General features: G+C 46.7%; 8 protein-coding genes across 8 annotated transcripts; 5 read left to right on the top strand and 3 right to left on the bottom strand.

The window, feature by feature from the left end:
- Window positions 1-1,439: 1,439 nt before the first annotated feature.
- Window positions 1,440-3,392, top strand: TRUGW13939_06905 (uncharacterized protein; the record flags this gene model as incomplete). The annotated part of the gene is made up of 4 exons (XM_035490047.1): window positions 1,440-1,822; window positions 1,874-2,013; window positions 2,089-3,028; window positions 3,080-3,392. 4 exons carry the CDS (start codon window positions 1,440-1,442, stop codon window positions 3,390-3,392), a joined length of 1,776 nt encoding a protein of 591 aa, XP_035345940.1.
- Window positions 3,393-3,622: 230 nt separating this feature from the next.
- Window positions 3,623-4,792, bottom strand: TRUGW13939_06904 (uncharacterized protein; the record flags this gene model as incomplete). Its single annotated transcript, XM_035490046.1, has 3 exons — window positions 3,623-4,197; window positions 4,255-4,423; window positions 4,487-4,792. 3 exons carry the CDS (start codon window positions 4,790-4,792, stop codon window positions 3,623-3,625), a joined length of 1,050 nt encoding a protein of 349 aa, XP_035345939.1.
- A 398-nt stretch (window positions 4,793-5,190) lies between these two features.
- On the bottom strand, window positions 5,191-6,389 carry TRUGW13939_06903 (uncharacterized protein; the record flags this gene model as incomplete). Its single annotated transcript, XM_035490045.1, has 2 exons — window positions 5,191-6,258; window positions 6,318-6,389. 2 exons carry the CDS (start codon window positions 6,387-6,389, stop codon window positions 5,191-5,193), a joined length of 1,140 nt encoding a protein of 379 aa, XP_035345938.1.
- A 3,773-nt stretch (window positions 6,390-10,162) lies between these two features.
- Window positions 10,163-11,559, top strand: TRUGW13939_06902 (uncharacterized protein; the record flags this gene model as incomplete). The annotated part of the gene is made up of 2 exons (XM_035490044.1): window positions 10,163-11,069; window positions 11,129-11,559. 2 exons carry the CDS (start codon window positions 10,163-10,165, stop codon window positions 11,557-11,559), a joined length of 1,338 nt encoding a protein of 445 aa, XP_035345937.1.
- A 1,479-nt stretch (window positions 11,560-13,038) lies between these two features.
- Window positions 13,039-14,638, top strand: TRUGW13939_06901 (uncharacterized protein; the record flags this gene model as incomplete). The annotated part of the gene is made up of 2 exons (XM_035490043.1): window positions 13,039-14,556; window positions 14,612-14,638. The coding sequence occupies 2 exons, from the start codon at window positions 13,039-13,041 to the stop codon at window positions 14,636-14,638; spliced, it is 1,545 nt and encodes a 514-aa protein (XP_035345936.1).
- A 733-nt stretch (window positions 14,639-15,371) lies between these two features.
- Window positions 15,372-17,335, bottom strand: TRUGW13939_06900 (uncharacterized protein; the record flags this gene model as incomplete). The annotated part of the gene is made up of 4 exons (XM_035490042.1): window positions 15,372-15,717; window positions 15,776-16,742; window positions 16,824-16,963; window positions 17,055-17,335. 4 exons carry the CDS (start codon window positions 17,333-17,335, stop codon window positions 15,372-15,374), a joined length of 1,734 nt encoding a protein of 577 aa, XP_035345935.1.
- Window positions 17,336-18,857: 1,522 nt separating this feature from the next.
- On the top strand, window positions 18,858-20,029 carry TRUGW13939_06899 (uncharacterized protein; the record flags this gene model as incomplete). The annotated part of the gene is made up of 2 exons (XM_035490041.1): window positions 18,858-19,131; window positions 19,206-20,029. The coding sequence occupies 2 exons, from the start codon at window positions 18,858-18,860 to the stop codon at window positions 20,027-20,029; spliced, it is 1,098 nt and encodes a 365-aa protein (XP_035345934.1).
- A 907-nt stretch (window positions 20,030-20,936) lies between these two features.
- TRUGW13939_06898 (uncharacterized protein) lies at window positions 20,937-22,860 on the top strand (the record flags this gene model as incomplete). Its single annotated transcript, XM_035490040.1, has 5 exons — window positions 20,937-21,902; window positions 21,960-22,081; window positions 22,148-22,431; window positions 22,486-22,587; window positions 22,658-22,860. 5 exons carry the CDS (start codon window positions 20,937-20,939, stop codon window positions 22,858-22,860), a joined length of 1,677 nt encoding a protein of 558 aa, XP_035345933.1.
- Between the last annotated feature and the right edge of the window lie 206 nt (window positions 22,861-23,066).

Genomic DNA, 23,066 nt, shown 5'->3' with positions numbered 1-23,066 from the left:
TTATGATATTTCATTCCGCAAACATGGGAAGATAAAGTCTGCAAAAACTAGCCACCTTCATTGAAGAAGGAAAGATGAAGCCTATTGTCGATAGTGTGTATGAAATGGACCAAGTCCAGCAGGTGATATAGGTCTGAGACCCTGGTATTGAGGTAACCATCAGTCTAAAATCAGTAACAGAGATATGCAAGACTAGCTACTTCTCGAGCGCGAGAGGAAGTTATAGTTCATGTTCAAAACTGATGGATTTGGTTGCCATGTTCCGGACGGGTCTACGGAATAACAACTTTAACCCCCCGCCTCTTAGGGTTATTTCTAATAGTATACACTGGCTAACCACAAGTGCTATTCTATTAACATTCTTTTACAATACGAGTGGGAAAATGTGTGAAAGGCTTTTTTAGTGCATAACCGCTTTAATGTGCTCTATAAATCGAAGGCGGGGGGGCGTTGAAGGCCACTATACTCATTATGTTAGCATGATCTAATTAAAGAACAAGCCCACTACTCGACATCCAAAAAAAGATACTACATGGAATTTCTATTCTTCCGGCATTCGCAAAGAAGCACTCGAAAGCCCTAAGCAGCCATGCCCTAGCCTAACTTCTACGCGCCCTGATGGCATCTAGGGGGGTTACATTGCGACGGAAAAGGAAGTTAGTACCATTACTCATTTTTCAGAGTCTCGACGATCCTATTTTTCTTTGTCTAGACTCTCGTATCCCTGCTGGAAACGAAACGCCGCGATCTCCTGTCGGCGCTTACAGCTCGGCGGTGATTGGCCGGGAGCGGGTGAAGCACATCCGGCCGGCATAATGCATTGAGTCGCCCTCACCATCACGCACACCCCCGCCACTGAGCCTCCTGTCTCGGAAACGATAATCACCTCGACTGATTGGCGAATTCTAAATTTGGCACTTACATGAACATTGCCCTAATTCCTAGGTCGCTGCTGCAGGTGCCTCCTCCACTTACCGCTGCACGTATCCGGCGCATGCCTTTGCGGCCATCTCATTAGCTGGAACCCCGGCACATTTGCTGACCAGATGTCTCTCGCGCCGACGATGAGAACATCTGGCTAGAGCAACTTCTTCGAGAGACAGGGATCATGTTTAGTACGGCGGTACTGGCAGTCCGGATCAACGCCGGAGTCGTCTATATCATGGCGGCAAGCCGGCTCCCTTAAAAAGTGGTGTCTTTTTAAATTCTTTACAACATGAGCGGTTTATGGGAATCCTTCGTTTGATCCAATTTTATTGTTGCTTTGTTTCGAGATGAATGATCAAGTATACCTATTAGAGCGACCTGCCTTCTTTTCACCTGACTACCCTCGAACCTCGAGCCGTGATACCGTTGATTCCTCGGGAATGATCAAAACGCCATTTGCATATCCATACGGAAATTCTGACTCCCAAGATAATATACACAATATTAAAGGAATGAAAAGGACAAGGTGGAGCACGCTGCAATGGCGTGACATCCAAAGTCCTTCTTTAGAAGTCTTCCCTCGAGGCTGGTCCACCGAGGTCATTTCTTCGGTTATCAGCATCACTGCCTTTCTCATCATTATTGTCATTTTGAGCCGTTACGATCAACAGCCCAGCCCTATCTTCCCCCTGGGGAGCAGCCTGGCCGCTCTTCTCGCGTTTTTAACAGCCATCAGTCAGACATGCTTCCTTCAGCCAGCTATCCAAGGTGTCACGCAAATGCAGTGGAACTGGGTTTTTGGTCGATCTCGTTCACTGACAGATTTTGACAAATTCAATGCTACCAATAAAGGTTTATGGGGGATCATTGTACTGCTTTTCAGTGTGAAGAGAAGGTTCGTACTCCATCAAGCCCGACGAAGAGGAGAGATCTAATCCAAACACAGACTCGTCGTTTTGTTAGCCGTTTTCTTCTTGGTGACATCTGCTACCATATCGATGGTCACGCTGGCCGTGCTCTCTCATGACTTAAGATATGCCCCTGGCGCAGGCAATGCTGCCGTGCTTCAAGCAGTAAACGACAAGAGTATGTGGTTGCATTTCATATATGACTTATCCTTTGTGGAAATCCAAGAAGCTAACATTTTGGCTATCCACATAGATGACAATAGTCATAATGTCAACGATGCACTAGCCATGATGATGAACGCGATGTACACTCGTCCGGATGCCACTTATGAATACGATGCACCCGAATGCACCACGGGAAACTGCAAATATCCATCCTTTGGCTCTCTCGCAGTTTGCTCGAAAAGTCACGATATTACAGATAGACTCTACACGATGGTTACACCGCAAAAGTGGTGCTACCAGCAAGTAGAAGACAAATGGGACTCGCGGACCTGGGGTCCCGATATCTGCAGCAACTACTCCTATGCAGCACTCTCGCCTACCATTTATCTCGACTATTTCGGTAGTGGTATTCTCACGAATACGTCGAATGTCTGGCTCAACTCAAACGCCACATGGGAGGGAGTCTTCTCATTTGACCGTAATGTTTTCGCGGAGAACGCTCTCAATGCAGTCCACACTATTTACCTGGACTCGTCAGATTCGTCTTGGAGCAGTTACCTTGGTGGCTTGCCAGATACAAGTCTATATCTCCAGCATGCACATGCTGTCGAGACTTTATTCTATCTCTGTGCACAAGAATTCACCGTCTCCACGACCAACGGGACGACCAGTACGAACGTGACTTCGACTCTTGACTATGTCACAGACATTGAGTTCTTTGAGTCCAGTCCTGATGGCTATCACTACACTACGGAATATAACCGTATCTTCACTTTGAACGGGCACGACTACAGCTATGTTGTGGTAGACGATATTCTAGGCCAGATGATGATGTCCTCGTTAGAAGGAAAATACAACAATAATACCTATGCCGGCATGTCGTACATGACGCCGTTCAGCTTCGCCACTGGAAACGTGCTGTACCACAACCCCAAAATTAACGGAAACGTGGCTGCAAAAAGAGATACACAAATGCATCAGGCCCTCGAGGCCATGATGAGCAACGTGGCGAAGGGCATGACTAATTGGTTTGTTTCTCCAAAGTCCATATAAGCGAAGTCATTACTCACAGTTAACAGGCTTCGGTCAACTGGCTCTCCTGTGCAAGGGCAAGCTGAAATTCTTACGGAATTCGTTGTTGTTCGGTGGCACTTTTTATTTCCTCTGGGCCTGCAGATCACCCTGTCTGTTTGCTTCATAGTGTGGGCTATGGTTGTTTCAAAAGCCCAAAAACCCCGCATTCTAAAAGACTCGCCTCTTACAACTTCGTTTCCAATGACTGTGAGTGACAAGGCCTTCTTAGAAGAAGAACTGGCCAGGAAAGATGAAGAGAATAGTCAGAAAGGAGAAGACGTTGAGAAGTTGTCAATCGAGAAATTTGGCTTCGAATGAGCCGCATTATGTCTACACGTGGACACACCCAAGCTCGGGTATTCAAATGTTGTATTATTGTCAACTATTAAGTGATAACAGTTGAACCTGTATTTTTCTTTTGTTTTGCATCGGTATATAAGGGAGTTCTTGTTTGTTCTAAATGTTCATTTAACGTCACACTGTCTTTTCCCTGGAGGAAGTCAGGTCTTGTTGCTCACTATATTCATGGTAAATATAAAATACATCATCTATTTCTTTAATTTTTCCGTCAACTCCGGAACTTTCTCAAACAAATCTCCCACCAATCCGACATCGGCCACCTGGAAGATTGGAGCATCGGGGTCCTTGTTAATGGCGGCAATGACCTTGCTATCCTTCATACCAGCCAAATGTTGAATGGCCCCCGAGATACCAGCAGCAAGATACAGCTGAGGAGCAACGTTCTTTCCGGTCTGGCCAACTTGGAGACTGTTGTCAGCGTATCCACTGTCGACGGCAGCGCGAGAGGCACCAATTGCAGCGCCGAGGGCGTCAGCCAATGGAACCATAACTCGGTCGAATTCCTCCTTCGACTTCAATCCTCGGCCACCAGAAACGACACGGGATGCGGTTCCTAGATCGGGACGGTCTGACTTGGCCAGGTCCTCGGAGACCCATTCTGTAGTAGACTCTGCCTTGGGATCTGAGCCGTCAACGATCTCTGCCGAACCACCTTCGGTTTCAACGCCTTGGAAGGCGGTGCCTCGCACAGTAAGGACTTTGATTGGGTCTTGCGATTGGACTGTAAGGATGGCGTTACCGGCGTAGATGGGTCGAACAAAGGCTGTTCCATGTTAGTCGCGCAATTAGTCGTTTAGTGTTTGCTTGCGGTCCCACGTACTATCTTCGCTTTCGATATCAGTGATATCGGAAACCTGCTGGACGTCGAGTAAAGCAGCGACTCGGGGCAAAACATTTTTGCCAAATGCTGAATGTCCCGCAATAACATGGGAGAATCCTCCATTCTTGACGTTCTCGACGAGTAGAGGGGCGTAATTCTCGGGTAGGGACTATATGCGCAAAGTGAATAAGCTAGAGATTCGGAAAAGTTGGCTTTCATAAGGTAGGCATACTTTCTCGTAGGCCTCGTTCTCTACAACGAGAATCTTCTCCACGCCCTTGATCTTGGCTGCTTCAGCCGCAGAAGTTCCCTTGACGCCGCTACCGGCAACGAATCCCGTAACCGATCCTCCAAGTTTCTGTGCTGCCGCAATTGCAGAGAGGGACGATGGCTGAAGCTTGCCATCGCGTTGCTCGAGTACCGCGAGCGTAGACAGTAGGCGTGTGAGGGCCGATAACCGGGCGTCGAAGCTCGGTCGTGACGCACAAAGTTGCGATCGCGCAACTCGCAAGACCGACGGCCTTGCGATTGAAATCATGATTGTGGCGACAGATTATTAAAATGCCGACGAACGACCGAAGGAAGTAATATCAGTGAGCTGGCTAGCGACACAACACCAGGTGCTGATGATGTCGTGAGAAGCGGTCTCGGGTATGAGAACTGCAGTGGGTCCCGCCGTGGCTATTGTCGGGCGGTTTCGGCTATCTGATTCTGACTTTGATCGCCGGACCAGGGATTTTTCCGGCTTACAGTGGAATAACAATATTAATAGTGAAGCAGCAATTAGGGTTATATATAAAAGCACAGCGAATACAGAATACAGGAGACAGTCGGCATCAGTGTAACAAATGACATTTCATAAAAAATAAACTCCCAAATACACACAAGTTCTTTTGTACGCCGCATAAGCCATGCAAATATCAAGAAAAGTCCTGTCTATTGGTCCTCAAGAGCTCGAGCTTTTTGCTTGCGAAGCTTCTCTTTCCTTGCAGAATCTTCATTGTCATCTGCACCTTTCGACTTCTTGCTTTTCTTGGAGACCTTCTGGGTGGTTTCTTCCTCTTCCGAAGTCTTTCTCTTCTTGTCGGCCTTGCCATCCTCAATCTGCTTCGACTCGTTTTCGACATTTTCCAAGACATCAGTCTCGTCGACCCATAATTCACTCGCAAGCCAAATGGGCATGGCCATCGTAGTGGGGCCCTTTATGTGAATTGCTTTCACATTTCGCCAGCCTTTGGTAATGAATTTCTCTGTCAGCCCATTTACCACAGCTCCCACGTTCTCGGTCAGCTGCTGGGGCGTCATGCCGCTAGATCCGATGCGCAGAGCTGTTGTAGCAGCAGGGGCAAGGTGAACGGCGGCCGAGTTGAGCGCCTTCTCGATTTCCTTTGCGACCACTATTGGTGATGCGAACGTGGCATTGCGCTCGTCTTTCGAGATTTTCTTCTTGGCGTCCTTCTTCACTCTTTTGCCGTCCACCTTGTCAATCTGTTCTATGCGAATGGGAATGGGCCGTTTGCTAGACTTGTAGAAAATCTTGCCCAGAGTCTCGACCAGTCGTGTGATGATCCGGTCATCAGCCAGGAATACATCGTGCTCGGCGAGTAGCTGGCGTCGGCTCTCAAAGCTCTTATAACGCTGTCTCAGCTTTGTGAAACCAATGACTTTGGTGATGCGAGACGAGAGGGTGGAGGGAAACGTAGGATCAGCAACGATTTCCTTGACCGCACGCTGCGGATCGGCAGTGATGACACATATGCTTAGAGAAGGCGACGAATTGAGAGAGTGTGGAATGGTGATTGTGCCGGGTTTCAAACGGTTCTTGTCAGCCACATGCTTCTTGGTTGTCACAACAAGCCAGACCGGTTCATTGACAGCAGGACTGTCTTCGTTGTCGGAAGCATCATCGTTATCTCCAATAAGTGTCTTCTTCGTTGATGTTTCCTCCTTTTCCTTTTGCTGCGATTTGATAAATTTCAACAGTGCGGTTGAGGCTCGGGTCACCTGAAGATGAAAGCGATTAGTGAACAATTCTTTCGAGGGACTGAATTTCCTGGATGTACCTGGTTGTTTTCAAGTTGATAGGGTGTCCCTGACGCCACCTTTGTGGTCAGTGGACCTGTAGCTGTCACCATTTTGTCTGCGTGAAGGTTATCAGATATCACGAGTTTTGCGATGCGATACGAAGAAAAAAAAAATTAATTCGGTCAAGACGGGCTTGGCGCATAGTGGGTCTTCGCCGTTATTGTGAGCCGATGATTGGCGACCCAAAAAGCTAAGCTGCTTAGTCATTTATTGGTGCCTTAGGCAAAAGCTGTTGTCGCTATATCGGGAATAGCGTGTGGATCCACCTCTTTCGAAGTATATAATCTTTTTCTTTTTTTTCCCAGCTATGAATTGTACTTTAGACATTATGCCAGTTTTGAGGTCAGAATTCTGACGCCTTTTATGTAATTTAGGATATAAAAATCATTGTTTTGATCTATTTGCAGACATGGACCATAGAAATTCCATTGAAGTACCTCCATCTACATTATTGTTAGTGGGATGATTCACAAAACCTCCACAAGCTAAGCCATTATTGATCTCACGTTCAACCTCATATTGCATTAAGTTATGAGGTCCCTTATACTCTAAGAATAAACCAACTTACAAGCCAAAAAAGAAACCTTCGGCTAAGAGAGAGAAAAGTTGTCAAACTTGGAGCTCATGACCTGCTGAAGCATCTTGCACCCCTCCTTACATCTCCTTGTGATGCATTATAGCATAAATTTAAAATCCAAGTCAAAATATAAAAGATGAATTCTTTTTACTCCACATATCTTTTAGGGTAGCCGGGGTCTGGAAATGAAGAGAGGTCATTTTTGCTCCAGCCTATGCCAAAATCCTACAGTTGCCAAATAGCTCATGTTCCATGTTAGTTACATAGTAAGATCTCGAAAAAGCAGATGTGTAGAAAATGAAGGGCGTACTCCATACTTAGGTTCAAACTACTAGAGAATAGCCTATGTAGCTATGAGTTGGCTCTTCATGATAGGGCTTACTCCGGCCAACAGCCAAACTGGGATTTGTGATTGTGCACAGTGAGCCATTAGGGCCATATCATTATGCAGCTATGTCGAGAGCATTTGCACTTGCTAGTCAAAAAGCAGAATACTCAGAATTATTAATTGGGCACTCTTCGTCAATAACTAGAGTAAAGACCAGCGAAACGTGGGGGTTATTTTATATTATAGTAACTCATGTGGCACGGTACATTTCCCGCTGGCAAGCTGAAAAAAGCTCGGAATTTATTACTGTATATTCGGGTATTATTTTGTATCATCGACATAGGCATTGTATAAATGGTGTAAACAAGAATAAGCAAGCTTGGTACGGCTGCATTCAATCGCAATTTTCGTCCAATTGGTTTATAGAGTCGACTAGTGATAGAAGCAGCAGGTGCTTAGTCCTGTTTACAAGAGCCACCAACAATGTACAACACCTGCCGTATCGGTGCTCACACCATTAACCTTCTTCATGCTCACCCTCTTATCTTTTCGCGGCAAGATCACTTTCTTTGATTTAATAACTCTCAACTCTTCTTATCAGTAGATTAGAAGGTAATGAGCCCCCGAGATCTAATTTTGTTCTTAATCATTTCCCTTTACTCTTTGGTAGTTGTTGTTAATTGGCTGCCCCATCCGATTATTCGTGGACTCACTTGGCAATAAGGTGTCAAGTAGTTACTCAGCTCGGACTCTTGAAGCCAGCAAGGATGGGGACGCTATAAGAAAGCGAATCCTTATCCAGAAATCTTATATAAGATGACGACGCAGCCGCGTCGTCATCTCGTCTAACATACTCCGTAACCATGGGAGTACAGAATACGTGTATACTTGCCATTATTACACCAGGTGGCTGACCGGACAGCACATGAGTAACCTTCCTCGGCCAATTTGTGTTAATGCCCGACGATCTGCTGAGAATTGCTGCCTTGCTATCCAGGCAGCAATAATCAAAGTTATGGTGATGATTGGCTGTGAATGGACAAGTTAAAATGAGGATTATTATTGCATTCATATAGGCTCCTCCAATCACAGAACAAGTTGGATATTACATCATTTCTCGGAAAGAAAAGGGTTGGTACCGAACTGTGTATATACGGGGTAATCAATACGGAATACTGGGTTATTATTACGCCCGAATCCTGAGAAGCCGCGAAACCATTTTCGAGCCGGTCGATCTGTTGATTTCAACCCAATCCGTGCTAGCGCACACCGCCGTTAAAAACCGCGAGATTACCTGTGCGCATTCATTTGCAAATCTCGGGCCAAGACATGCGTCAGGCCACCGGGTGATAGGCTGTAGCAAGTGCACTAGAAGTGAATTGACCCAGTAGCACGGACTCTGCGCAAGAGTGCGTTAAATTGTCTCAAATTCATGCTACCGAGTGTTCGTGTCGAATTGCCGATAGCCAGGCTACTGGAAGGCACCGTAGCAGAGGGGGTCATTGCTTATTACGGGCTATGGTAGGGTACTTATCTATTCACTGTACGGTGGCAGGCATACAATGTATTTACAATAATTGTATTTTTTGGCTATACAAAAGGGAGGAATAGCGGTAGCCAACTGGGCCACCGCTGTCTCTAGCCGCTATGCCGTTAACGGTTAGGCGCGCACAGAGCAGTTATAGTATTATACAACCAGGATGCGCTAAGCCTGATTAGGAATAAATAAGCAGTACATAAACCGTACCACGACCACTGCCTGAGATCCTCATTTAAAAGTCCCACTACTTCCCGTAGTGTGCTACGTATGCCTCCAGAGCAGAGTCCAGTGCCACTGCGCAAAGCTCGGTCCACCACCAGGGATCGCCAGGCTACAACATTGTACTAATATACCGCATGATCTGGGTCGAATTGGCAATATAGCAAAAGAGGCAGCATTGCGTTCAAGATTCTATACTCCGCAGGGCTTCTCAGGATCGTCCCTGAGTCTGCAGGCGCACATGGGATGCTGGGGTTACTGCAGGGGATGTCCCGTATTGGGAATAGGGGGGGCGAGATAATTAACACGCAGCCAATAGTATGGGGCTATAGGCGGGCCATAGTGGGGCGCTGGTCAGGAACAGGAAGAGGCAAAACAACGGGCCCTTGGGTCCAGAGCGCGCTAGTGCCGGCTCTCTTAGCCACTTTTGGACAAAGGGTGGCCGTGATTGGCTGCACCCATGTGCACATTCCGCAGGCGGTTTCCCAAAGGGGCAATGGGCCCATTCTTTTAGTCCACAAAGGGCTAGCGCCAGGGCCAGTGGACAGACGAGGCAATAAGAACTCTACAGATCCATCCAAAGCAGGCTGACGTATCACCACAAGGAGTAAGCCCGCCGTCGCGTCTTGGCTGTGGCTTCGGCAGGAGCCTGCCCCTGGCTGGGGTTTGCCGGCCCACCCTTCTTATTATTATTATCTAAGTCTCACCCCTTCCTTCCTCCCCATCTCAACCCCCTCCCCCGTTGGCACTCTTTCCAATCTTCTTGTGTCTCCGTCACTTCGAGACATTCCCTCCGACCAGAGAGGCTTCGATCTCTCTACTACACTCTTTAGGAATTGCTTGAATCAGCTGCTTTCGTTGCTATATATATAACAACTTTCGGCCCTCGTTTTTCTGTAGGATTCGTGTTATATCGCTTGAAAACCAACAGTAAGCGCTCCACCCGATTCATCAAGTCTCACAATGCGCCTGGGGTTTCGACATGACAATTGCTTTGGAGGACATGATGAAAAGGGAAAGAAAGAAAAAGCAAGCAATTGTCACCAGTCCCCATCGCGCAACCATTCAATCTAGCCCCATGTCAGCAATTGTTTCATACCGTCCTTTCTAATATGGTCTTGCAATGCAGTTCTATCGATCCGATATCAGTTCATTCACAATGAAGCTCTCTGCAACCCTTACTCTCGCTGCTGCGGGCTCGCTCGCCGCTGCCCAGGGTGGACACCGCCGTGTCCACCGTCATCAGCACAAGCGTGATGTCGCCACTACCGTCGTCGACGAGGTCGTCACCGTTTACCAGCTTGATGGTACTCCTGTCCCAATCGCCGACGTTTGCAAGGGTATCAAGGATGGTGACTACAAATGGGCCGCTGGTCAGGGTCCCTCCGATGCCTGCGAATCCAAGACTAGTGCCACGGTGAAGCCTCACGAATTCCTCGAGACTCCCACTTCTACCGCAGTCCCGACCACGTCGACAACCTCAACCTCGACTGCCGTTCCCACCACTTCCTCGACTCCTCCTCCTCCTCCTACCACCACGAGCACTAGCACCACGAGCACCAGCACCAGTACCAGCACTACCACTACCTCTACTAGTACTTCTTCTCCTGCGCCTTCCCCCACTGCAACGTCTACTTCAAGCTCCAGCGGTGGCACTGGTGTTACTGCTTCTTTCCCCGACGGAGAGCTTTCTTGTGATACCTTCCCATCGGATTACGGTGCTATCGCTCTTGACTACTTCAACATCGGAGGATGGAGTGGTATTCAGTACCCAACTCTGAACACCCTCGGAACTCTGGTGGAGTCGATTGTCACTGCTGTCAGTGGACAAAGCTGCACCGAAGGCGCCATGTGCTCTTACCAGTGCCCACCTGGTTACTTGAAGTCTCAGTGGCCGTCTACCCAGGGTGCCACTGGCCAGTCCGTCGGTGGTGTCACTTGCAAGGGTGGCAAGCTGCACCGTACCAACACTGACCACGAGACCCTCTGTGTCGCTGGTGTTGAGGGTGTCACTGTTGAGAACCAGTTGGGTCAGGTTGTTTCCGTCTGCCGTACCGACTATCCCGGTAAGTGATATTTTTCCTTGTCCAGCTTATTCAAACATGATCCACTAACATGCATCCAGGTACCGAGAGTGAAACCCTTCCTCTTGAACTGGCCTCGGGCGCGAGCGAACAGCTCGCCAACCCCGACCAATCTTCCTACTTCTACTGGGAGGGCAAGCCTACAACTGCTCAATACTACATTAACCCTGCTGGATACCAGGCAGATCAGGCATGCACCTGGGGTACCTCAGCCAAACCTATCGGTAACTTCGCCCCGATGAACATGGGTGTTGGTTACTCGGACGGGGTTACCTACCTCTCGATCTTCCCCAATGCGCCCACCACCGACGCGAAATTGAAGTACAATGTCAAGTTCGAGGGAGACGTCAGCCCATCTTGCTATTACGACGCTAGCTCCGCGACTTACTACAAGGACGGTGTTCCCAACACTAGTGAGGGCTGCACGGTGGGAGTTCCTGAGGGTGGCAGTGCCAAGGTCATCTTCCACTAGTCAATCCGTTTTATTTAGCGGGCAACCTAACCGTCAACTACATGTTGCCATTTTCAGTCATTTATTTTTCTTCTCATTTAAAGAGATGGATTTGAACTTTCTTACTGAGCTCACGATTGCCAACTTCTACCCATTTTTTCAAGTTTGTATATCTACTGCTTCTTACATATCTTTTCTTCAGACTTGGACTTTTTTTTAAAACTCAGACTCGCGTGTTTTCGTTCCTTGATATCCAGTCTTTTCTTAAACCTGTAATAGTACCTGATTAATCGATTATGTGTCTTGCATGTTTTAGGGCCGTTGGAGACTAAGCAGGTCCTTCAGGTTTACGTACATTATATATGTAGATTTTATTTAATTCTATGTAACGCAGTTTCAAGATGTTCTCTGTCGATATCAATTGATCAATTACGTGCATGTAATTGCCCTTACCGAAAATCCAACATTGGCACCTGGGGCCTTGGCATCATGTACCGTACGACGTTGATGTCACGTGCAAGGATTTAAATGTAGACTAACTAGGCATCTATTGATACATCAATTGATATGTATTTGTGTTGTCTTTTTTAAATGTTGCTTCGACGTTGTCAATCGATGGTGTTGTGATTGATTGATTTGATGTTCAAATGTACATGTACATGTAGATTTTTATATCGATTCGCAATTGATATATATAACTTACTTCATGTACCTGGAGTCAAATTGAAATTTGCGTTAACCAAACCACCACCTCATAAAACAAGAAGATGAAATAAAAGCAAATAAAATACACAGTAATCCATCCCCTCAAAGGAGATTTTGGATACAAAAGAGACCAAAAATGCAGTGATTCTCCCTTGGAATTCCTGTCGAGAATGACTTCCAAATCCGGCTAGACCCGGCGGAGAGGCTCCGTCGGATCACGTGACATACAAACGCGTATCATGCGATCTATATACTATTGACTTCACGTCTGGTGTTGTTGATTAAGAAGCCCGTCTTGTTAATCTTTTTAATTTTTCTTTCGAAATTTTTTCGTGTCATTGAAAGAAACACAATAGCCAGGACCGAGCGCGCCCGCCAAGGAGCAAATTCGAACGTGGTCGCGCGAGCAAGACAGTGGAGCCTGCTTTTTCAACGCGTCTCGGGTGGGCAAGCGTGAAGCGCATCCGCGGTCTGCACGAAACGAGACGAGACGCACCGCCCGGCCAAAGCATTCCTACACCGCACACCCAACACCCACATTTCCTTTCCAGGTTGCCAACCAGGCCTGCAATTCTCTCTGACGCCAAGTCAACCCCCCTCCCAGCCTCCTGGACTGCTTCTTACCTCTGGTTATATTCACTTGCTTGCCCGTTTCTTCTGCCTGTCCTTGATTGTATTCCTCCACCGCGCCTCGCAAGACTTGATGTCCACCCTCGAAGAACGACGTGTCGACCGTGACCAATAAGCCGTACACCTACTGGAAATCCCCTCACACTCTCATCTGACACGCATAGAATGGAATCGTCCCCTCCTAGGGCCTCGTCCCTCGGTGGCCCAGCTGCGGGCATGAAGCGTCCAGCTTCACTGCTGCCCGCCTTCGAGCCACTCAGCTCGTCACCATCTCTTCCTCGACCACAGAAACGACTGGCACGAGACGCGGGGGACTATCCAACCCCGGTGCCCACCTCGTCGACACATATACTGTCTTCGTCTCCTCCTCACTTGCCGTCGACGCGGCCAACGCTGCAACGTAGCGTGTTTTCGACCTCTGAACGCGCTCCCTTGTCCACCGTCCCAACATTGATACTTCCCGAGTCTGGCGAGCCGTTGCTCATGGGAAGATCGAGCGCGTCGTGCCATCATCAACTCTCTGCAAATCGATTGATATCTCGTGTACACGTAACGGCTGCTTACAAGCCTGCCGGAAACCCATTTGATCGTGACCGCGTCGAGATCGTGTGTACAGGGTGGAACGGCATCAAGTTGCATTGCCAAGGGAAAAAATATGATCTGGCTAAAGGGAAGACGTTCTCGTCTGACATCAAAGACGCGGATGTAATGATCGACGTGCATGATGCCCGTGTGCTTGTTCAATGGCCACGGAATGACCGCAAAGGTTCCTCTTCGGCTGAGTCTGACCAAGCCTGGGAGGAGAGCTCTCCTCAACGAAACCCTCAGCCGCGCCTTAACGGTCCTGGCAGCCCCTTGAAGGAACAACATCGCCTTGTATCGCCGGTTTCGCCGTCACCTGCGGTCCGGTCTAGAATTCCACCGTCGTCTCCCTTACTAAGTCCAAGTCGGATACAGAGTACTATCACTATTTATGAGGATAATAACTCGCCCACGTTCGTCGAAGGGGATGAGAAAGAACCTGTTGAATCACATCCACCAGTTTTGGGAGCATCGAGCAGCTCACAACACAGTGCCTTGAGCGAGTTGTGTCAGTCTTATGATGACTTCTCTGACCATGATGAGGAAAACGACCCCATTGTTCATTCTTTCGGTCCATTCGGCGAAAACCTGTTGCCTCGTATGGCGTCGTTTCGCGCAGGGGACTCGCCAACAAGACCCCGTGTCTCTCGTCCCCAATTAGAGCCGCTTCGACCAGTGGATTCCCCTCCGCAATCTCTCGCAGCCACAACCTCGACCAAAGAAACAAGGGAAGAGGAAACAAAGGTAGACGAAGGGAGAAAGGCAGCCATTGCTTCAATCCAGAACCATGCCGCCAACCAACTCGCCTTTTCTCGTCTATCATCAACTCCTTTCTCAACCATCCTGCAGAACTTGCCCACATCACTATGGAAAGATGAGAAAACTTCGGCTGAACTCTTCTCCCGAGGCGAGCTCCGCACCCTCCTTGAAGATTCGAAATGTATCGGTGAGGTCATACGAGAAGGGAAGGATGCCGCTGGAAAGGCACTGGAAAGCGAATTCTACTACATCCCCGACTTTGATGAAGACCAAATGCGCCGACAAGCTGTTGTCAATGATCTACGGAAACCCGGTTTACGAAACTGCAGAAAGCAGCACAAGGTAAATATACACCGTGCAGTATTGACGATTTGAATTATTTATTAATACTTTATAGCAATACTTCTGGCGAAAACCAAAGTAGACAAGATTTACGACTCACCATGGACCTTCCGGTTCCCATGATACCCCCACCGTTGCGCTTTTATTATACCAAACCGTACATTCTTGTTCAATACCTTAGACCCACATTTTTGTTTTCAATTACATCGCATAGCGCTGCGTGGGCATGTCCATGTTATATATTTTCTTCAAAAACGGTTGTCCTAAGGCACCGAAATTTTCGTCCTTCATATTCGACATTCCGTGCCTAGGGGCTCTCGCCTGCATTCCAATTGATACCTGATGCTTCTAATACTTTGTGTATCTCAACAACTCTTGTGTTTGACAAAATTATGTGATATTCTGACTGTTCATTACGCGATGTATTGCATGATGGAATCAGGTGGTGATGCACCACTTGTGACTGGGAGCTTAATCTTGTGTCTTCCATCTTATGTTCAATGTATTATATGACCAGTCTTGCTTTAGCCAAAGGGATCTAAATACTACCATAAAAAACACCCACGACTTGACTTGACGAAACGTTACACATGTAATCATATTGAGCTGCATGTGGGTTTGCCTTATGGACGTTCAATGTTGAGCGATGTTTTGGATATTTATGGCTCTCATAGACTGGCAACGAAACACATCTCAGTGGGTCGATAGGTAAAAGACCATTGATGGATATAAAGCCCAATTTTGATCCAGTTGACACAGCATATCTAAGTACACATCCTTTATAGACACTTTGAGCACCTCTGGCTGGGCTCAAACTACCTGGCCAATGTCAAATTCCACTGCCCATAAGGCCCCTTGGCCAAGTTTGCGGTCGAAGTGTTTCCAACCTGTCCAATTGAATCTTTCTCATCATTCACCGTAGAGAGCCTGTTGTCCAATGTTGCTCTGTCTTCTGCGGGAATAGCAAAGAGTGCTGCTAATGCGGACTCTTTCAAGATTCCAATTTTTCGCATCCTAGTGTCAAGCATAATCCAACCGAGAAATATAATAGAAAAAATCACTTGTATAGCTAAGCAGGCAATGAAAGGCCACCTGACGATAACGTATGTATCGGATACGTAGTTTTGGCCTTGTACAGGTGACGGATAGACCGAACGAAACCTTAGAGAGGACGAGTGAGTAATTAATAGACTAGTGCCGATAAAGATGAGCAGCTTACCAGTTTGTCATTCCTCTGGCCATATTCCCAAGCAAATTTTCGATATTCTGGCGCATAATTTGGTCCCTCTCGACACCCGTCACATTAATAAAAGTGGAATTCGTATAAAGCGATTGGCCGAGAGCGTAGCTGTAAGGTGTCATGCCGGATAATCCATCTAAATTTTGGTTGGTGTAGAACGCCCCGGTAACGATGTTGTCAAGTACCTGGGGTATGGTTACGCTTGCTTCGGCGTAAGTGTAATTGTGACCATCCACCGTAAAAGTCCTGTTGTATTGTATGTTTGGCTTTCCACCATCTATAAACCCCCATGGAAGAAAGTCAGTCGTATGTTTGGTGGTCCCGGTCACATTGGTACTGGTCGTTCCATTGACCACTGTTACATTATAAGTTTCGACACACATATAAAACAAGGCTTCCACCGCTCGAGTGTAAGGCATAAAGAGTGTAATGTTGTCTTTTGTAGGCGACAACTCTGAAGCTGCATCGGATTGGTTGACGTATATAATCTGAGTCCCCAATATTCCATTGTAAGCAAAACTTTGGTTGGAAAAAGTGTAAAGTCTGTCCCAAGTATCCAAGTTGTCGTCACCATAAAAATGATCCGAGACAAATATATTAGAAGAGTTTAGAGGGCTCTCTTCCCAAGGAGTTAGATAGACGTATTTATCTTGAGAAAGCCCCGCTCGGGTGTAGTTGTGGCAGACTGGAGCCGGCCAGGTCAAAGGCTCCCATTTGTTCGTTTCATTAATGGCCTGTGTGCAGTATATCTCGGCAGTTTCCTCGATGATGAGCTTGTCTGTGATATCATTTGTGTCAACACACACTGCAAGGGAACTAAAAATAGGAAATTTGCAGTTGCCAGTAGTACATATCGGCTGGGTATATTCGAGAATTGTTGAATTAGTTGGGGTGAAAATTGCGCTCATTATATTGCTGGTGATCCATGTCGGTGACTCAACAATGCCTATATACATGTGGTTGGATATCAGTCTCATGACTTGAATATTAAATTCGTTAAATACTGGAAGGCAACGGAGAAACTAACCGGTGTCATTTATCATGTTGTAGATATGAGCAATTCCCTCGCCAGGAATGTATCGCATGCCTTGATTTAACACTGCCTGCGTGATTGTCGATGTGACTGTCGAGCTGACCAAGATCACTGCGGCCATTAAAACCGATAGCCTATCATCACCTCTTTAGCACACCCCTTGAAAAATGTAGCGAGAGAAGAAGAGAAGAAGAGAAAAAGAAAGAGCGACTAAAGAGAACTCACCTGCCTTTCATACTAAAAACAAGTAAAATGCTACCCCATGAGCCTCGGCTGGCATTGTCAAACTTCTGAAAGTCCGCTAACGGTCTATCTTTGTCGACAAACCAATTCCACTTCATTTGAGAAAGGCCTTGAAACACCGGATTGACAAACCCAGCCTGGCTAATGGCAGTCAAAAAAGCAAGTAATGTATTGAGCGTGATTCCAAGTGGCCATGACGGCATCGATTTTTGATCATACTCCTTGAGAACGATGATTATAGCAACAAGAGCAGCCAGGCTCATGATGCATGAAAGTATCTCGATAGACTAGCCGCGAGGGAGTACTTCCAAGAAGAAATGTGAAAATCCTCGGTTTTTTGATTTCCCATTGGATCCTTTTGTTTTTTCCACGCTGTGAGCACCAGCACGGATCGTGTCTTTAACGGACGACACTGGAAGAGGTGCAGCTTCTGTAGTTCCCGAAGAAGAAGTAGAAGTATCGGAGCGAGCTCTGCTCGAATCCCGCGAGTGGGAATAGTATGGCGGGAATAAATCATTATTGTTATTATGCGAGAAGCTGGGTTGAACCGGCATGCGCCGTAGAGATTCGTAATTCGGAGTGGTCATGTCGAAGGAGACTGCTAAAAAGGGAAAATAGGGAAAATAACATCACGTCATAAAAAGAACAAAAAAGAAGAATGGATCGATGTATATAAACATAACTTAATAAATCTCATTATCAAAAGCGGGGGAGAGGCGATCATTTTTATTTAGGGCCGTAGTTTCTCAGCACATACGCGACGTGGATCGATTATTGCTTTTCATAGAACAGCCTCTGCTGGGCGCTCCTTATTCGGGATAAGTGTACTACGCTTAGCAAATGAAAAGTAACATTGAATTAGAAGATGTAGCGATAAACCGGACTGCCGCATAATTAGTGGTTTCATGTAGTCATCTACCATAGAAATACCCAGTTAATTGCCGTGCTTCCGATGCTGCGATTGGATCGGATCTCGACGACTCTTTACGATCTGCAATGCTGGGGTCTGTGACTTGTGTTGCATCTGTGCAATCAGCTGCAGTAGAATGGTCGCGTCGTGTGCTAGCGCATGCATTGTTCTTTTAGAGCCAATATGGGCCAATCAGTTGGCGCCCAAATGTTGAACGCGCCCGTGGCGGGCAGTCGGCGGCTTATAGCCAGAGGGAGAAGAATCCATCCCATCATTGCGGAGATAAAAAAAGACTTGCTATTTTAAGACTATCTGCCCTGGCCTCAACCGATGTACTTAATGCAAATAATAACAGCGAGGCGGAAGCCTTGGACGTTAGGGCTCGGTCAAACCCTAATCGGGAAATTTCCGGGTCCGAAGCAGTTTGTAGCGGTATTAAATTTGGACTCAAGCTGTTGACGCCTGGCCTGTAGTTGTATCTTGCCTATAATCGATATCATGCTAAAGGGGTTTGTTTGTCAATCTTTCTGATCGAGAGCTTAATTTGAAACTTACATGTGGATGGGATATCCGCATCTTGAAAAATTGACAACCCTTTGTCTTCTTTTCTACTTATGGATCAGAATATTCACTTTTTCTTCGTCTTTAGCTGTGAAATGAGTGAATAAGTTTTATTCGACTCGCGAATCTGGTCCCTGTCCTATACACGACGATGATGTACATTCATGTCTTGACTCTTAAGACATTTGCGCTTATTGGAACGCGACTAATCCCATGTTGGTTTAGTCCGCTAATGTCTCAAGAGTCAAGGCACACACCACGCCACTTTACACCATAAATAGTTCACAAGACGAACATTATCTCTGGCAGGAATAATGTCTCTACTTCAACTGCCGAATGAAATAATCCTATATATTGCTCACCATATAGGTTCCCCTTATAGCCTGACGCTGGTAAATCGACAATTCTACCACCTCCTTCATCACACGCTGTATCGATACAATATCAAGTATCGTGGAAGTACGGCACTTCCATGGGCGGCGAAAAAGGGTGACTTGGTCGTGATGAAGAGGCTTCTTGCCGAGGGAGCGCCAATAAGTAAACTTGCATTTAGCGTCAATGCAAATAACCTGTTGAACATTTACCATAGTTAGTTGATATTATTTCCTTTGCCCTTCCCATTTTCGTTCCCGACAACTAATGGCTCTTGTAATTGTTGGCAGGTTTCCACTCCCAAGCCTCACCAGCGAGCAAGGGCCCCGCTACCGAAGATAGTCCGCTTGGCCTCGCCGTGAGAGAAAATAATGAGGAAATGGTCGAGTTCCTGTTAACCGAACTTGCCAAAAACAGCGAGACCTCTGCAATGCTGTCCATCCAGGTAAATGAGACCCTTGCAGCAGCAGCTACCCATGGACAAAATGGAATCCTATTACGCATGCTCAGCCGAGGTGCGGATATAGATTTCAAAAGAACGCGCGGTATTAAGACCTGGACCCCGCCTCTTTCCCTAGCTGCATCGAATGGGAATTTGGAGACGGTCAAATTATTGCTTGAACATGGTGCGGATGTTAAAGCCGGAACTCGTGCCCAATCAGCCCTGGAAGGTGCAATAAGAAAACATCAGACTGAAATAGCAAGACTGCTTCTTGAGAGTGGCGCTGACCCAAATTCTATTTATCTGGATGGGCTGGTCCCTGCCGCAGAGCGGGGCGATGCAGAGATGGTCGAGCTTTTACTTAACATGGGCCCTCAATTTCGGAGATCCTTCTACTGCCAAAGGGCGCTCTTCAAAGCGATCGAGGAGGGCCACGAAAAAGTCACGAGACTCCTGATTGAGCAAGGAGGGGCAGATCCCAAGCTTTCGGAACCCACCAGCCGCCGCAGCACGATGAGAATGGCAGTGCGCCAGATGCAGCCCAATTTAGGCATAGTACGACTACTGATCGAGCAAGGCGTTTTGCCAGATTCCCAAGATCTTCGGCTGGTCAAGTTTAATGGAAACGAAGGATTGATTGGATTGCTTGAAGAGTATTGTGAATTTCCGTGATGATTAATACTTTTCTTGTAAATAATAATACTAGTAAATATTTCCTTAGCTAGTGAGCGTGGTTCTTGATCATCGTCAATATTGGTCGCAACATGTGACTATTGCATTTGTCATAATCCTTGGAAATTTGACGAGTAGGGCCTTGATTAGTGCCACTATCACTTAATAAAATTTGATAGAAAAAGAAACGCGAATCAATAAAGGAAAGACAGAACATAAATAATAATCAATAGCCACCATAGCCTGAGACACTGAATTAAACATTTGAAGGTAACAGTGGATCTCTGGAGCGCATTTAAAGTCTTGGGGATGAAAATGACATACTCTTTTCGTGGTATTATTGGAACGGGCTCAATGGTGGCAACTCAAATAGTGGTGAGCTAGTTCAAATTATTAGAAGCGACCAACAGCTATCGCCGAAGTGATTGGCAAAGCCTCGATGTTAAGAATTGTTCAGATCGGCCATATATGCACCAACTAAACTAGGTTAGGGTGTTCCCTAATCCTGGTAATACTCACCCCATGCTGGAGATTGGATTGGCTGGAGTTCTCGATCGATGGGGACTGAATTGCCGAACGATCTAAGGCTGTGCGGGGCTATTTGTTTTTGGGACCACTCATTGGTCGTACCGAATTAGGACAGGGCCTGAGCCATGGTTTTGTTTCGGATCCCCCGATCCAATATTTCGCCAGCAGCCAATCATATTATCGGCAAGGGATCTCCTCTAAAAGCAAACAAGCTTAAATTATTAGTGCCTACGTAGTAATAATGTGAAAACCAATATGTTGCACAATGCTGACCCTGAGCCTTGGGTCAGTGAGGGTTAGGGATCGACGCTCCCAGCTGTGTTTATATTGAGGCCCTCTCGCGCAAGTTTGTTCTCTCCAAGGCCATGCATTTGCCATCATGTCGTCTCTCATAGCTCAATTCCCGAGTCTTTCAAGCATAGTTAGTGGTGTTGCTCTTCATCTCTTAGTCCTTCGGCACGGAGAGTGGGATCAGAGCGCACCAGTCATCGTTGCTTGGTACTTGGCCTTTGTGGCCGTCGGATTAGTACTGCCTAGTGTGACGGAATTCCAGGTGGGTGCTGGTCCATTATTCCAGTCTTTGATATGTCACATTGCTGGTCTCTTCAGTAGCATTTTCATATACCGGGTGTTTTTTCACCGGCTGCGAAAGTTTCCAGGGCCTATCCTAGCCGGTATCACGGCCTTCTATGCGACTTACTTGTCAGCCAAGAAATTTCACAAATTCAAAGAGATTGAGAACCTTCATCAGCAGTATGGTGATTATGTGCGCGTGGGACCTAGGGAGTTGTCCGTTGCAGACCCGCGAGCGGTACTGTCCATCTACGGTCCTCCCTCGAAAACAACAAAAGGACCCTTCTACGATGGGGTGCAGCCATTTATTTCACTACACTCTGATAGGGATAAGAAGCGACACGCTCGACGCCGAAGGACTTGGGACCATGCATTTAGCACAAGTGGTAATTTCCCACCCTTTAATCGTCGAGACTACGTTAACCTGTTGATAATAGCTCTTCGAGATTACGAACACCGCGTATCAAAATACAGTTCGCAGTTGCTCTCAGCTGTGTCCGACCAAGTTGGCCAAGCAATCGACATGGGCCGCTGGTTTAATTATTATAGCTTCGACATTATGGGAGACTTGACCTTTGGAAAATCATTTGAGATGCTTGTTACTGGGCAAGATTCTTATATGCTGTCTACGTTGCACAATGACCTTCAGTCCCTTGGACCTTTTCTCCATGTGATGTGGTTTATTCCTTTCTTCAAAATGATACCGGGATTGAATAACAGCTACACTGCATTTTGGAAATGGCTCTATGAGCAGGTGGATACTCGAAGCAAGGTTACTTGCCCCTACTCTAGAGAGATTGACACGAGCTGACCCTGATGTGAAAACCAGAATGAACCAGATGAACCAGATATTTTTACTTGGCTCTTGAAAGAGTTCCGAACAGGAGAACAGACGGAAAAGGGCAAATTGTTTCTACATGGCGATGCCGACCTGGCCGTCGTCGCTGGGAGGTGTGTAGTCCTTGCCTATATGTGCATTGTATAAATTCTCACTAATTTTTTTTATAAAAAAAATAGTGACACAACGGCAGCAACACTGACAAATCTGTTTTATGAACTTGCGAGCTCGCCAACATGGACAGCGAAACTCCAGTCTGAGATAGACGTTGTTAATCACTCGACATATCGAGACTTGGCTCATATGCCACTTCTCAGCGCCACCATCGACGAAACACTTCGTTTACATCCGCCATTGCCGTCAGGTATGCAGAGAGTCACACCTCCACAGGGAATTAGGTTAGATGATGTCTATATTCCCGGTGACTGTATCGTGCAGATGCCTTTGCACACGCTCTTTAGAGGTAAGTTTTCCATCGCGAATTTCGCTAAGATATCGCTAAATTCTATATCGTTAGACGAACGCTGCTTTGCTCAGCCAACGAAGTTTATTCCGGAGCGCTGGACCACTCAGCCGGAACTCGTCAAGGATAGATCTGCGTACATTCCGTTTGGGAGTGGTAAGTTACAGATACACTCCCTCTAGAAACAACCATGGTGTAATCTCATATTCTAACAATAAATCTCTAGGGTCGTTTGCATGTGTCGGAAAACAGCTTGCTCTGATGGAGATGCGACGTGTTACCGTAGACTTGCTATCGCGATACGATGTGACTTTGGCAAAGGAACAGACGCATGAGGATTTTCAGGAGGGTCATCAGGACGTTTTCACACTCGTCCACGGTCGAGGCTTGCAGCTTGTATTTACTGAGCGGAAGAGCCGAAATCTCTAGAGTTCTATGAACAATTCCATACATCAATGTATCAAATTGATATCAAAATAATAGATAGTAGTTAGAACGGTATTGGCTCCGGATCCGCTCTAGAAGACGGACCCCGGATGGGCCATATGATTCGGAGCTGAAGATAGCAGTATTAGGTTTAAGACACAAGAATTAATTCATGACTAACGTTAGTCCTAAGTCAAGCAACTTGAAGG

The sequence above is a fragment of the Talaromyces rugulosus genome, chromosome IV (assembly GCF_013368755.1).
Source record: "Talaromyces rugulosus chromosome IV, complete sequence".
In the NCBI taxonomy this organism is placed as follows: Eukaryota; Fungi; Ascomycota; class Eurotiomycetes; order Eurotiales; family Trichocomaceae; genus Talaromyces; species Talaromyces rugulosus.
This window is presented reverse-complemented; position numbering and strand designations above follow the sequence as displayed.